Source organism: Lipotes vexillifer, unplaced genomic scaffold, assembly GCF_000442215.2.
Source record: "Lipotes vexillifer unplaced genomic scaffold, Lipotes_vexillifer_v1.1 scaffold91, whole genome shotgun sequence".
NCBI classification, from domain to species: Eukaryota; Metazoa; Chordata; class Mammalia; order Artiodactyla; family Lipotidae; genus Lipotes; species Lipotes vexillifer.
The window spans coordinates 2,343,546-2,358,993 of record NW_006777583.1 but is presented as its reverse complement, the minus strand read 5'-3'; the positions used below and the strand labels follow the sequence as shown (position 1 = coordinate 2,358,993).

General features: G+C 43.4%; 1 protein-coding gene and 1 pseudogene across 1 annotated transcript in view; one reads left to right on the top strand and one right to left on the bottom strand.

The window, feature by feature from the left end:
• Positions 1 to 12,558, bottom strand: part of EPB41L4A (erythrocyte membrane protein band 4.1 like 4A) — a 253,773-nt gene extending 241,215 nt beyond the window's left edge. Inside the window, exon 1 of the mRNA XM_007451202.1 lies at positions 12,164 to 12,558. Coding sequence (XP_007451264.1) covers positions 12,164 to 12,262 — 99 coding nt within the window. The 5' untranslated portion in view covers positions 12,263 to 12,558. The remainder of the gene's footprint in view (positions 1 to 12,163) is intronic.
• Positions 12,261 to 13,523, top strand: LOC103090464 (serine/arginine repetitive matrix protein 3 pseudogene; annotated as a pseudogene).
• The last annotated feature ends 1,925 nt before the right edge of the window (positions 13,524 to 15,448 follow it).

The window sequence follows — 15,448 nt, the reverse complement described above, 5'->3', positions numbered from 1 at the left end:
TATATATATATATATATATATATATATATATATATACACATACATACAATACTTAACTGCCACCAGGAAGTTTACAGGAAATTTTGCTCAAAATATTAAATGTCAAACTTGTTTTAACTGGGAGTGTTTTCTCTGCTGAATTACACACACCTACCCTGCCAAGGAATTAGTAAAACTAAACAAGATGCATAGATAGGCAACTCAATCAATGGAACAGAATTGGGAGTCCAGAAATTAACCTTCATATTTATTGTCAATTGATTTTTGATAACAGTGCCAAGACAATTCAATGGGAAAAAATCGTTTTTTCAACAAATGAGCTGGGGCCACTGGATATCCACATGCAATAGAATGAAGAATGGATCATAGACCTAAATGTAAGAGCTAAAGCCATAAAACTCTTAAAAAATATACAAGTAAATCTCCATAACCTTGGCGTAGGCAATGGCTGCACAGATATGACTCCAAAAGTGCAGGAAATAAAAGGATAATAAATAAATAAATAAATAAATAAATAAATAAATAAAAGGATAAATTGGACTCCATCAAAATTTAAAACTTTTGTACATGAAAGGACACTGTCAAGAAAGTAAAAAAAAAAAAACCCATAGGAGAAAATATTTTCAAATCAAGTATCTGACAAAAAACTTGTATACAGAATATATATATATATATGTATATATATATATATATATATATATACATATTTTAAACACTTATACTCAATGATAAAAAGAAAAATAACCCAATTTTTTTTAACTGGCAAAGAATAGATATTTCTCCAAAGAAGATATACAAATGGCCAATAAGGACATGAAAAGATGCTCAACATCACTATTTTTCAGGAAAGTGCAAATCAGAATGACAATGAGGGCTTCCCTGGTGGTGCAGTGGTTGACAGTCCGCCTGCCGATGCAGGGGACGCGGGTTCGTGCCCCGGTCCGGGAGGGTCCCGCGTGCCGCGGAGCGGCTGGGCCCATAGGCCGTGGCCACTGGGCCTGCGCATCCAGAGCCTGTGCTCCGCAACAGGAGGGGCCACAGCAGTGAGAGGCCCGCGTACCGCAAAAAAGAAAAAAAAAAAAAAAATGACAATGAGATACCACTTCACATCCAAAAGGGTAGTTATAATCAAAAAGAGTAAAACAAGTGTTGGTGAGAATGTGGGGAAACTGAAGCCCTTAGACATTGCTTGTCGGGATGTAAAATGGTGCAGCCACTGTGGAAAACAGTTTGCAACTTCCTCAAACTGTTAAACCTATGACCCAGCAATTCCACTCCTAGGTACATATGCAAGAGAAATTAAAACACATGTCCACATAAAGACTTACACATGAATCTTCATAGCAAAATTATTTATAATAGCCAAAGTCCATCAACTGATGAATGGACAAATATGGTATATCCATGCTATGGACTATTATTCAGCAAAAAAATAGCTGAAATACTGATACATACATTATGAATGAACCTTGAAAACATTATGCAAAGTGAAGCCAGTCACAAAAGACCATATATTATACAAATCCACTTATATGAAATGTCCACAATATGCAAATCTGTAGAGGCAGAAAGATTAGTGGTTGCCTAGCAGGAACAGGTAAGAGGATTGGAAGGAAATGAGGAGTGACTGCTAATAAGTATAAGGTTTCTTTGTGGAGTAATGAAATGTTCTAAAATTCATTGTGATGGTGGTTGCACAACTCTGTAAATATATGAAAAGCCATTGAATTGCACACCTTAAATGGGTGACTCGTATGGTCTGTGATTTATACCTCAATAAACCTGTTTTTAAAAATTAAATGAGGGGCTTCCCTGGTGGCGCAGTGGTTAAGAATCTGCCTGCCAATGCAGGGGACATGGGTTTGAGCCCTGGTCTGGGAAGATCCCACATGCCGTGGAGCAACTAAGCCCGTGAGCCACAGCTACTGAGCCTGCGCGTCTGGAGCCTGTGCTCCACAACGGGAGAGGCCGTGACAGTGAGCGGCCCGCGCACCGTGATGAAGAGTGGCCTTCACTCGCCGCAACTGGAGAAAGCCCTCGCACAGAAACGAAGACCCAACACAGCCAAAAATAAATTAATTAATTAATTAATTAAATGAGAAATTAAGGAGTCAAGGAGGTACACTACTTGTACCAGGGAACCTAGAAAGTAAAGAGGTGAAAGATGTCTTTTCTTTCTCAGATTCACTGCTTATGTCGATCTGGAAGTACTTTTCTTATTCAGATTAATTCACCCAGTCAACAATCGTTCATTGATTCCTTAGGAACGTGGCTTGACTTGGGGATCCCATAAAAAAGATATAGTCCCCTCCCTCAAGGCTTTCCATCTCTAGTAACAACAGCTCCCTCTCATTAGGCACAGGGCTCAGGGTTTCACGTGCAGTATCTCAGGATAAGCTGGAGAGCTTGACCCTAATTTTACAGATGAGGAAGCTGACTCTAAGGGTATGTGACCTGACCACATTTACAGCACTAACACATGGAAAGGAGACCTGAAGCCAGATTTATCTATGACCTAGACCCATTCTCTCTTCATCTTACTATACTGCTCCCAGGGCAAGGTGGGCAGGAAAGTACGGAAACTCCTGCGATGAAATGCAGGCCTGATTCAGGTCAGGAGAGGGCCTCTCCAGTGCTTCACCAGAGAAGGTGGCATTTGAGCAAAACCCTGCTTGATGAGAGCTGGGACTTCACTCAAACAAGATGAGGCGGGCTGGGGCGTTCCGGGCAGAAAAAGACCAGGGTGAGAGGGAGTGTGGAGAATTCAGACTAAAAAGCAGCTTGGTCTGGCTAGAATCCGTGAGAGGTATATGGTAGCAGTGGGAGGAAGGTCAGATAGAGGTGGGGTCCGATCATGAAGGGCCATGATGCTCAGGAATATCAACTAAGCCACGGAGGTTGAGAAGCCGTGGGGGTATCCAAGCCAGGGTGAGAAAGGCCACGCTAGAGGCAGTCACAGGTGATCGTGCTGGTGGCTACTACAGGTGTCCAGCTGAGAACTGAGAGTGGTCCAGATCAGGGCAGGAGCAACCAGAGGAGGGGAGAAGAGATGAATCTGGAATATATTTAAGAGGTGGAATTACAACACCTGGAAGGCTGTGGAAATTTACGGAGAGCCCAGGTGCCAGAATCCTGACCAGAGGGGCAGAGGGCCAATAGCACCCACAACTCCTACCTTTCCTCCTGACTGAACCCCTCCCCCAGTTGCCAGTTGCCTTGGGAAAATGGATTCCACCCCCACACAGTCCCAGGGAGAATCTGTTGCCCTAAAGGTGATCCCATTGCCGTTATAGCTCAAGAATGGCCACAAGACTTGTTCTGCTAAAAGACACAAGGGAAAGTCTGATGGGGAACTTGGGGAGGAGGAGTCTTCTCTCCTTTCTGAAGAAGAGCCTGTCTCTACTCCCAACTCACATATTGCCATGTGCAAATATTGTCTCTAGAACCATTACCCATCTGCATATGACCCTGTCTCCCAAGATGACAGAGCCCAGAAGAGATGGAGAGAAGCTGGGAACCTGATGTGAACAAATAAGCTTCCTCACGTTAAGAGCATCTGCAATGGAATCTCTGCAACCGAGAATCAAAGTATCTTAACTGATGAAGACGGAGAATGGCCTCATTCGCCAAACTAGGCAGCACAAGAAGAGAGAGTCTAGAGCGAATAGAAGGGCTTAGACATCTAGTGTGACCTCCAGTAGGCAATCAGAAATACAAGTCAGGTAAGAGTGAGGAAGTCTGGACTAGGGGTACAGATGCGAAGTTTCAGCATCCCAGTGGTAGCTGAGGCAATGTGAATAAAAATACAGAGACCTGAAAAGTCACTGGTACCTATGGATATCGAACCACCACTGTTCCCCCACTTCTAACAACCACCCATGCCTTTCAGAGAGCCAGTGTCACTTTGGGCAGGGGTGGGGGATTAGATATCCCAAACTGGAATTCAGAAAAAAATTATTAGCAAATAATAGATCACACATAATGATAGCTATCATTTATTGAGCACCTTTTATCCTATGTGCCTAAAATTCTTTTCTCAAATTTGCACAGTCATCCCATGAGGCAGTTATCGCACTCCTCAGCTTACAAATGAGGAAAGGGAGGCTAGTTCAAAAAAGAGTCCTGTGGTCCATCGCAAGACCAACAATTTCATGGTAAACCAGGATTTAAACACAGGGCAGGATAGGGGAAGGGGAGAGACTGAAGATGACCACACAGCACCCCAGTTAGGAGGCTGGTTAGTGCAAAGTGGGAGCAGTGAGGATGGTGGATAAAAACCAGTTTTGACAAGTGATAATTAAGGCAGCAGAGGCTCCAAGACGGCTTCTCAAACACGTCTCTGAATGAAGGGCAAAGTGGGATGTGAGTGGTTTAAAAACTCAAACGGTCTCGGTGGGCTAGCTCAGGAACTTGACCCCCGTTCATGTCACTGTTCCTACGGAAAGCTGTATTCTACACAAGGTACTTTCTACCCAACTTCCAGGACGCTGTGCCCACAGAGTTGGTAGCGCTGAGCATCACTAACTGCACTTCCTCACGTGCTCAGAACATGGCATTTCTCAACAATCTGCTGCCATATTTGGTTCCCTCCTTGGTCTCAGTCTGCTGATTCCTCCTCTGCCATCTGACCTTTTGGTCACTGACCATGGGGGCTAGCACTCAGCACCTCTCGGGTTTCCCTGCCTGCCACAATCTCCCTTGTTTTAACTTCCACTTGGCATGTCAGTATCCTTGAAAACAAACTTCTTACCCCTTTGGAAGCCACTGCCAGGCCCTCTCATGACTTCAAGATTACTGGGAGAGCCTCTGCAGAGAGCCATCTCAGCCTTTGGGGATTCAGCAAGAGTGTTTAGTTACAGAGAAATGGATTAACAACAGGCGGCACTAAGGAAAAGTGACTGTTTCACTTAAAAAAAAAAAAAAAGAAAACAGGAAATCATGGTTCAGAGGGCACAGGAATGCAATCCACATTTCTGAGAATGCTACAGACTCTCCCAAGTGTGGTAACAGGCTTTTTGAGTCACAAACTAAACTGGCTGGGTCCTGACCTTAACGTACCTAGTCGAGACCCAAACAAGTGATAACAGAGGCCTGGTTAAACTTAACATGTGTGACTTAGAAACAAATCTTGCTACGCAGGAGCAAACGTCAGTTACTCTTACCACCCAAAGCAGGCTAACCAGGAGCATTATGTATAAGCTGTACGCGTGGCTAAAATATCAGAGACAAAGCTCAGTCAAAGCAGTCAACCCCAGAGAAGCTGCAGGGTTATGACAAATCTGATGTCTGATGTGTCCTGTTTATAACAGGCCTGCAGAAAAATCCATTGTGCGTCAGAATGAAAAACTTAACATTTGTCATAAAAACCCAGTATTTAACTTCTTGACCCTGTGTTTTCCATTATGCCTTAGAGCAGTGTCAGATGAGGTTCAGGAGTAAAATGGGTGGTACAGCAAGATTAAAAATTATACCAATGGTCCCCGATTGTGTAAACCCACACTGTGAAACCAACTGATACGGTTCTCCAATGGTTTACAGAATAGGAGACAAGGAAGAAAAGCAAAGTGTGAGGATCTATTATCCATTCGTGAAATACGCCCTTCTTCCAAAAGACTCTCAAGCTATAAGGGGAAAGTTATACTTTTTAAAAAGAGAGAGAGAGGGAAGGATTCAGTAGTTACTTCTACACTACAAAGATGTTGGTAACTCGTGTTTTCTAAAATGCCACTAGTCAGCTCTTCAATGCACTACATGCACTCAGTCCACTGCACCACCTCATTTTCTACCCATTATCAATATAAAAATTAGAGTATCTTGGCAACAGATTTTTCACAGTGAGATTCTCTTTATTCTAGGTCTTTTCGAGTAAAAATAAAATGGCAAAGGAACCTCGTTATCCAGAAGATTTTCAATATGGCCTATTCCAACGGTAACACTCCATTCATTCTTCTATTCAAATTACAGTGAATAAGCATCTATTACATGTGGTGTACAGCTCTAGCTGCTGGGGATCACGGGCGAGGGCTTTCAGGCTTCTGGGGGAGACAGACGTGTCCAGAAATAATACCTGCAGTGTGGTAAGGGCTATAACAAGAAGCGTGCAAGACACTGACAAGCACTTAACTTTGCCAGGGCACGCCGGGTCTAAGTCTTTCTAGCAGATGTGACGCTCGGTTCAAGTCTTAAAGGATGAGCTCAGATGAGCGTGTGCTTAGGGAAACACAAAACAGTAACACTCAGTGGGAATCCCAAGCATAAGGCACAAGCAAGTCTGGTATGTTTGGGAGACTGAGCAGTTGTGCGTGCCCATATAGAGCAAGTCGTTTGGGTAGGCACACAGAACTGCTGAAGGTCTAGAGCAGGTAGGGTGGCAAATCAGACAGTGAAGGGTGGGCTTTATATGCAGACAGGAATGAAGCACTAAAAGAAGGAGAGGATGAGGAACGGAGGAGAAAGAATCTAGACCAACATTTTCTGAGGGCTTACCACATGCAAGGCACCTTGAACTTATGAAGTGGGTATGACTTTGTTCCCATTTTACAGATGGGGAAATTGAGATTCAGAGAAGAAAAGTATCTTTCTGGAGGTCCCACAGCCAATAAGTAATCAGTGGAGCCAAAATGTAAATCCAGGTGGTCTGATGCTACAGCCCATGCTTTTCATCACTTCAGTATATTGCTCCTAGTCTAAGAATATTAAGCAAGTTAAAGATACAGATTTCATATTGTTTTCACTGACCTATAAGGCACATGAGTCACTCCTCCAAAAGAGAAAAAAGAAGGCATCCAAAAGTCAGTTTGCATCCAATATGTACCAAATAAAGAAGAATAAAGGAAACTGCTACCCTCCACAGCAGTGGTTCTCAAATGAGGGTGATTTTGCCCATCAGGGGACATTTGGCAACATCTAGGCATATTTTTGGTTGTTAGAACTAGGCAAGAGGTGCTACTGGCATCTCATGGGCAGAGGCTACAAATACTGCTAATTATCCTGCCATGGAGCAGACAGCATCCCACAACAAAGAATTGTCTGGCCGGACTAAGATACAACCTGACACAAACCACTGAAGAAAAGATGAGTTTCCCATCTTGTTTTGTAATAAAAATAACCAACCATTGTCCATACAGCTAATGGACAGTCGAGTCTGGACTTTTGACCCTGCAACTTAGATTTAACTCTATCGCCATCTGCTACGGTCTGAACGTTTGTGCCCTCCTGAAATTCATATGTCGGAAACTTAACTCCCAAGGTAATGTTTTTTAGGAGGTGGGGCTTTTGAGATTAGCGCCCTTATTTTTTAAAAAAGGCCAAAAGAGCTCCCTAGGCCCTTTTGCCACATGAGGATACAAGTTTCAACCTGGAAGAGGGCCCTCACCTGACCATGCTGGCACCCTGATCTCAGACTTCCAGCCTCTAGTACTATGAGAAATAAATTTCTCTTGTTTATGAGCCACCAAGCCTGTGGTATTTTCTTATAGCAGCCTGAACAGACTAAGACACCACCCATGCTCAAAAGAAACAAAAGCTCTGCATTAGTTTAAGTTTAGTTCAAAGTTCGTTTAAGCTTAACATTATAGAATTCAAGGACAATTACACTAATGGGGCTGCAAAAAGTGTGATTCACCATCAACCAAGAAAAGTGTAAGTCCCTATAAAAGGATAGCTAGCCATTACCTGCTAGAGGTAACAAACAATTCTTTCCCCATTATATTGCTTTTAAATCACTTTTAAACCATAAATGATAAATGACATTTTTAATAATTTTTTTCAAGAAAAACTTCTTGTAAAATTGAGAGGGCATTTAAGTCTGAGGATGTAATGTATAACATGGTATTTATAGGTGACAAGGCTGTATTGTATAATTGAAATTTGCTAAGAGAATAGAACTGAACTGTTCTCAACAACAAAAAAAGGTAAATATGTGAGGTGATGGACATGCTAATTAACTCAATGGTGGGATGGTGGGAATCCTTTCACAATATATACGTATATTATATTATCACATTGCACACTTTAAATATATTAGTTTCATTTTCAATTATACCTCAATAAAGCTGAAAAAAATACTTTCAATCATTTTTTAAAAACAAAAAAAATATGAAGGTGCATTTATACAGTAGCTGATCTTAAACAGTCACAACATGGATATCATATCTGAATTTTAGAAACCTAGATGCAGTGTGGAAGAGGGGTACTTCTATCCCAGTCACATCTAATTTACTAATTTACTAACCACAGCCTAATTTACTAACTACAGCCAATCTTACATTAACAGAAATGTTGGTATATGATTACTTGCTTCAACCTATGTTTATAAGGTCCCTGACTGTGTACCTTATGTAGTTGATATTAAAAGATATAGATATACACTTAATATGATTTATGAAAAACTATTGTTTTTCACTTTTTCCAAATTTTCTCAGATCTTTTCTTTACCAGTCCAAATGGAGTGAAAATTACAATCCTTGGTAAGGGAGACGCATATAATTTAAGTCCCCAACTTCTATTTTTCTAGTTTATTAGGAAGTTTCTGATCAAAACATCAAAATTGACTCATAATATTCCCTCAGGAACCTCAGGATGATTAGGAAGTAACTTCATTTAAAAGTTAATGGATGAATTTAACTTTGTGAATTGTATGCTATATCTCAATAAAGCAGTTTTTTTAAAAAGTTAATGGAATTTCCATCTTGCTGTCATATTGGTTTCATTAATTTAGTCAAATACATTGAGGGAAAAATAAGCACCTCAGTGTTTATTACATTACTACTCAGAGGACTAAAATCTTGCTGAAATGAAAATACTAATCTAGTTCACATTTGCAGCAGCAATTATGAGGACTAAATCATCAAACCTTGTGATTTTTTTCCCTAAAAATCTTTTGCTAATCAAATGACAACTTATAAAAGTAGTCTGAGCCACATTCAATTTTGCTTTCTAAGAGAACAAAAAGAAGGATCTCTACCTCCCCCAGGACATAACAAAAGTTTCCCTGAACAAACACTGCTCAAAAAACCAAGAGACCAACCACAGCAGAAATTCTTACTAAAATAAACAACAGAGATAGCAGCAGAGAACAAACAGCTAAAAGCTATTGTGTGGCTCGACACACAACCAATAACATTCAGTTTATATAAACTTGGGTTTTTAAATCTTGCAGAGGGCTCAAACTACGAACTGTACGCAAAAGACTTTCTGCTTGACAAGGTGAGGTTACCTCTAAAACAAGTTAAGAAGGCAAATTGCTACATCACATTAGTATGAATACAGACACTGGGTTTTATTTTTCTAATTAGTTTTGAAACAGAAATTTATTTTCCATTTAAATGCTACTCATCTTAACACATAAGATGTGTAACTATTGTCTTCAGGCTGAAATGCTTTCCATGGGAACAAACACATTGATTTTTTTAAGTCAATGAAAAACTTTGATCTGAGTTGCAGAAAAATCACTTCATAACTAACTTTTCAATGAGCAATTTGGTGCTTAGAGAAATCCAGAGAGTGTTTTTCAAAATAGCACACAGAAAAAAATGTTTTACCAAGCTTCTCTCATATGTTTTCTACTTAAATTTACTACAATTAATCTTCTTTAACCTACAATGCATTATTATAACAGTAATGCCAGCAATTCTTAAGTAACCATTTAGGAATCAGTAAAATTCCTTCCATTAAGGGATGAAATATGTGAATAATTTTACCACAGAATTAGATATCTTCATTTGAGATAGAATGTGAAAAGGGATCATCTCAAAATAAATATTAGATAATATTTTTGAAAAAAGATTTTTCTATTTTAATTTCAGGGGAAAATGTCACATGCTTAACTTCGACTTTAATTAGTGATAATCAAAATTATCAAGAGTACTATCCTGGGGGGAAAACACTGTAATAGTAGTTATTGGCTATTAAGTTTGGAGTAATTGCTTACTATTTCATTTACAAACTAAAGTAGGAGTTAAAGAAAAAAATAATAATAATAAAGAAGGAGTTAAAGAAAGTGCCAAGTATGTACAGAACAATAATATACATATATTCATTCAATGTTTGAATACCATCTACGTGCAAGATGCTGTTCATACGTTATACCATTTGTAAATACATATATGTGTTTAATTTAGTACATACCACAAGTAGATAGGTGCTTAACACATGCATTTTATGGTAGCATGGTAGTTACAGATAAAGTGGTTAACTTCAGCAGACATCTGTGTTACACATATGGCCATCAAAATAATTGTGGCATGCTTTTGTGACACTGAAAGAGGGCAAGCCTGTTTGCAAAATGATTACTTCCAACAAAAGCATGCTTAAATTATTGTTCAGTTAAATGGCACATATCCAAAATAACAGCATTATAAAGTTGCCATTGCATTTGAATCCCTCACCAATTTTTGACCCATTTGTAAAACAAGATAAGCACCATCAGGATATTAAAAGTAATTATGGATCAGGATTTTTAATTCATGTTTCTTTGACAAAATTATTCCATTTGATTCCGAGTCTTGGCTGCTCTCGTGACAGAATAATGTACATGTTCCACAACTGACAGGAGCAGGGCTTTCATGATTAAATAGGAAGCTCACACACCAGATGACTTTAGACTTCAGAAAGATTTCTATGTTTTTTTAGTAACAGATCATCAGTTATCTTTCTCTAATTGTTTCGAAGCCAAAGAGAATCTATGTATTATCAAAAATGTATGATTTTTTTTTACTTTTGTCTATTTTGTGCTCACAGTACTCCAAAGAATGTTACGTCATCTTGTAAAGTAAGTTCTTTTCCTGATTTCATAGGGGTGGGGGGGATTGGGAGTTGGAACATAAAAAGCTAAAAATATACAATGAACACTCTCCCCCCACAAAGAGTCTTTTATTGTCCTTGAAAGGAAACACCAAATGAGAATCTGATTGACTTTTGCTTATTAAAATTACAGAAGAAACAATATTCAAAACAATTTCCTAAAGGGTTAACTGTATCTTGTGGCTTTAATTGATCATTTTTGCCCTCTTTCTCTGACAAAAAAAAAAAAAATGACAGCTGTAAAATTAAAATTCTGTACACCAAGAACGGTAATAACAAGGCTGAAGCTTTTGGCCAAGAACATTTACTCTAGTGTGCATAAAGCTATGTAAAATCTGATTCACACAAGGAAATGCCCAGAGCCTACGCCATTAGGATTAACTTCTGAGATGACAACACTAGGACAAGACAATTGGCAGCCTGAACTTGATTTCTCAGACAGCCTCCTTGGCGGGGGGGAGGAGGACGGTTTCCCTTCATCAGACTCAGCTGCTGAGGTATCTAAAATGCCTAAATGATTTAAAACTGAAGGAGAAAGGGAAACAAAACACTCGGGATTCCGATCATCTCTAGGTAGCTACGTTGTTGCGAGAGAAAAACTAGCGCGCAGGCGCGTCAGTCAGGTTGTCAACCGTAAACATACAGCTCGCCAAAATTAAGGAAGTGAATGTCTGCAAGCTCCCACAGCCTTTTTGTTTGGGTTCTCTAGGTTAATACCAGTAATTGCATTATAATGACCTACGAAGAGGCGCAAAGTTATTACCTCGTTTGCAGAGATGTTTACTTAAATGTTGGGATAAACCAGGTGGCTTTTGGAAAAGGAAATTATTTTCTGGCCAAACGTAGCATTACCCAACCACAAATACAGGCGACACAATCACAACCACCCAATAAATGTGTTTCAACGAGTGAATTATTTTACTTCCCCATTAATCCTATCAAGAAAAAAGGTCTTCAACAAAGCCGAGGGAGATCGTGCCTTCAACACTGTATGCTGCCCGTACAATCAATTCTGCGCCTCTTTGGAAGCTGTGGGGGCCTTAAACCCTTCTGGAGGAAAACGACGTAGGGAAGTTTGGGTCTCAGCTGCAGGACGGTGGATTGCAGCTGAGACCTGGTGCACGGACCCTCCTACAAGGCGTCAAACTTACTTTCCTTTATGAAGGACTCAAAGTTAACTCACCCTGACACGTCCACCCTCCACCTGAGCGCGGGGGGCAGCTGCCGTTCGTTCCCACCATGCAGAGACGCCACCGCCGTCCGCCCCGCCCGGGTGACAGCCCTGGGACAAAGCCGCAGAACCCCGAGCCTGCCCGGCTACGCACCTCCGACCCCGAACATGCCCCCGGCCCGCGCCTACCTTGATGCCCTGCTGCTGGGTGGTGAGGGTTAACTTGGATTCATTCAGAAGCAAAACTTCGCAGTAAAATTCTTCCGGAACAGCGCAGAAACAGCCCATGTCGGCTGTGGCCGGCCTCAGCCAGGGGAGAAAGCTGCAACCCAGGCGCCGAGCCGCCCCCTCCCCTCAAGCGCGAGGCATTAAGTTATTGTCCGCACCGCGGCGAGGTCGAGAGGACCAGTTCCCGGCGGGGTCCACCGCGGCGTTGACCAGCAGCGCGGCGCGGACCAGCCGCCCGGCGCGGACGTAAGGTAAGGAGGGCGGGGAAGCCCGGGAGAGAGTCAGCGCCCGCGAGCGGCCAGGGAAGCGCCGGAGGAACTGGGCGCAGAGGGCGGCGGCGCGTCCCCGCGCATCCTGCGGCTCCGGCTCCTCCGAAGGCGGGGGTGCCGCGGCCCCAACCGCAGCCCTGGGGACGACAAAAATCTCCTGTCAAAGGATACAAGAGGTAAGAAAAGGGAGGGACGAGAGCTCTAGGCCGTCCCCGTACTTGGAAGCCCCTAGAAGCTCTGCAGCCGCCTCCACCCACGCCCGCCCGGAGCGCTGCAGCCACGCACCGGCCTCCTCTCCGCCTCTGGGGTCCCCAGCGGACGCGCACTTCCAGCTCCTACCCCACCCCGCAGACCCCGGTCCGGTCCGCCGACTGGGGAGCACTCGGCTGTTCCTTTGTGTCAGGGGTACCCACGACGTCCCGGCCCCACTGCAGGGGCAGTGGCCAGGGTCGTCACTCAGTCGGCTACCTCCACCTCCACCTTCCCAACCCGCGGGCACCGAGAAGCCCAAAAAGGGTCGGAAAGGGCTTCGGGCTCCTTACCGCGACCGGCGAGTGGAGGTCAGCTCGTCGCGGGGCGCAGGTCCCGTCTGGGGGTCCCCGAGTTCATCACGGGGCTAGGTGTGGCCAAGTTGAAGCTTTCCCTCCGAGAACCCCCTGCCCGGGCGGCGAAGTGCTGCTTCCCCGGGAGATTCAGAGAAGCGGGCAGTCGGGGGACTTGCGGGCGGAGGAGCGGGCGCCCCGGCAGGGAACGCGGCCGGCGGGCTGGTGGGATTTGCCCTAGGCGCGCCAGGCCGCAGCGGCTCCCGGGAAAGTTCTCTTGGCGGCGCAAGGGATGGCGCCCCGGGCGGGAGTAGCCCAGGTGCAGCTGGGCCGGGCCCGGGCTTCTGCAAAAGGCCCTGGAGCGAAGTGGGGACCCAGTGGCAGGGAAGGGGGCGCCCCTTCTGGGCGGGGTCTCGGCCGGGGATGGAGGGTGGAGCGGAGGTGGTCAAATGGCGAGGTGCAGAGAGGTCCGCACAGGAACCTGCGCGACGCAGGAGCGGGTCCGCCTAGCCGTCGCAGGCCCTGGCCCGGCTCGCTGTATGGGTTTCCCGGGGAGACCTGGAGGCTTGCTCTAGGAAGGCAGGCGCAGCGAGGGTCGGACCCCGGCTTTCCGCGCTCCCAGTCCCACGCCCTCCGCGGGACTGGCTGTGTCCAGGATTGGCGGGCACAATAGCTCTGAGGCTGCAGTGCCTCCTGGTGGGAACTCGTGTCCGTGCACAAGCAACCGAGGCTGAGCAGCGGGTGAGGCAAGGCCCCCGCTGGCCTTCGGAGCAGGTGCAGTTTGTGCACTCCAGCTGGGAACTAGAAGCAAGTTAATGCAAGTGAAATAGGAGACACAAGGGGAGGACGCGGGCCAGGGTGGACGGTAGGCCTCCCAGAAATCTTCTCTACTTTACATTGAGTATTAGAAAGAGCGAGAGTTTGAGTATCAGACGGTTTTGAGTTCTCTCCTCTACCACTTTTAAACTACGGAGCCCAAGTGTGAAAAATTTGCTTAAAGCCTAGGACGCTACTACTTAAAAAAAAAAAAAAAAAAAAAAAAAAACCCTTAAAGACCACCACTTCAGCCTCATAAATACCTTGCTGAATATGTGAAATTATCCTTTTTAAGGACTTCATTAAACTATTTGGCCAAAGATTAATAAAAAAAAAAAAAAAAAAAAAAAAAAAACCTGGCATCCACAGCACAGTAGAATCATAGAATGGAAATGCACAATGCAACTTTAGAAGGAATTTCCTCCCATAGTGGTTTGCCACAAAGGACCTTCTGTAGAAAGCCTCCTTCCCTGTTGTCTCAGCCCCATCTAAACATGAATTAGCACAACCCCCAAAGCGTGATAAACCCACTATGTTTGGTATGAACTTTACCTAAAGCTAATAATCAAACCCTGCTTCATCTTTCAAACTTACTGTGAAATTGAAGCAGGTTTCGAAATTCTAACCAAATTCTGTGTCCAACTTTGGGTTGCACTGGCAAAGTTTTGCGTCCTGTGAGCTGACATCTTATTATTCTAGATTTTAGTGTCTTTACTTGGGGAAGCTTTTCTTTTCTGTAATATAATTCCTCACACAAATTACCAAATGTGACTGAAAGATTGCATAACAGATTTTCATTCTTTACCACAATATCCAATAGAGCCACCTAAGCTTACAAAAACAAAAGATAAGGCCCAAGTGTAATCATTTGCTTGCCAGTTTTGAGTTTTGCTGCCCCCTGTTTTATGTTCTTTGATTTTGTGATTTTGTTTCACTTTACCTCCAATGGTAATGGAAAGGCTGGGGGTTTGGGGTGGGGCAGGGATTCTGTTCTAGGCTCCTCACAAGGGAAAGTACAAAGCCATGGAGTCCTGTACATATGACAGCCTTTTCTGGATGACACATTTTCTTTTCCATGTCTTTATTGGGATGGAGAAAACAAAATCCACTTAACACAAAATTAGAGTTTCCTGGAGAAAATAGGAATTCCACAGGTGTTTTGTTGTTGTTGTTAAACAGCCTATTGAGCTATGGAAACCAAGCAAGACACTGTGGGGCCTTCCTGGGAACAGACCCCACCCTCATGTCCCCTTGCCTCTTGTTTATATTATAGAAAAGCTTTAGTCTCCCAGGCCTTCCCCAAGTTCCAAAGGGAAAATTTAATCAGAGAAGTGAGAAAATGCAGAAACAGAGGAAAACAGTGAAGCAAGACAAAATAATAATAGTTTAGCCATAAAACAAAGGACCTTTAGTTCCTCCTCAAGGGCTTATAGATAATGTTCTGAGCCGTATCCTTGAGTTGTTTTGAAGATGCTAAAATCCCACCAGATGGAAGGAGTTAACTGCATGTAGACCCCAGACCAGTTCAAACCAGAAGGTTGGTGATGTTAACTTCTGAAACACCACCCTGTTACCTCACCACCAACCATTCAGAAGGATATCCACCCTCTCCCTCACCT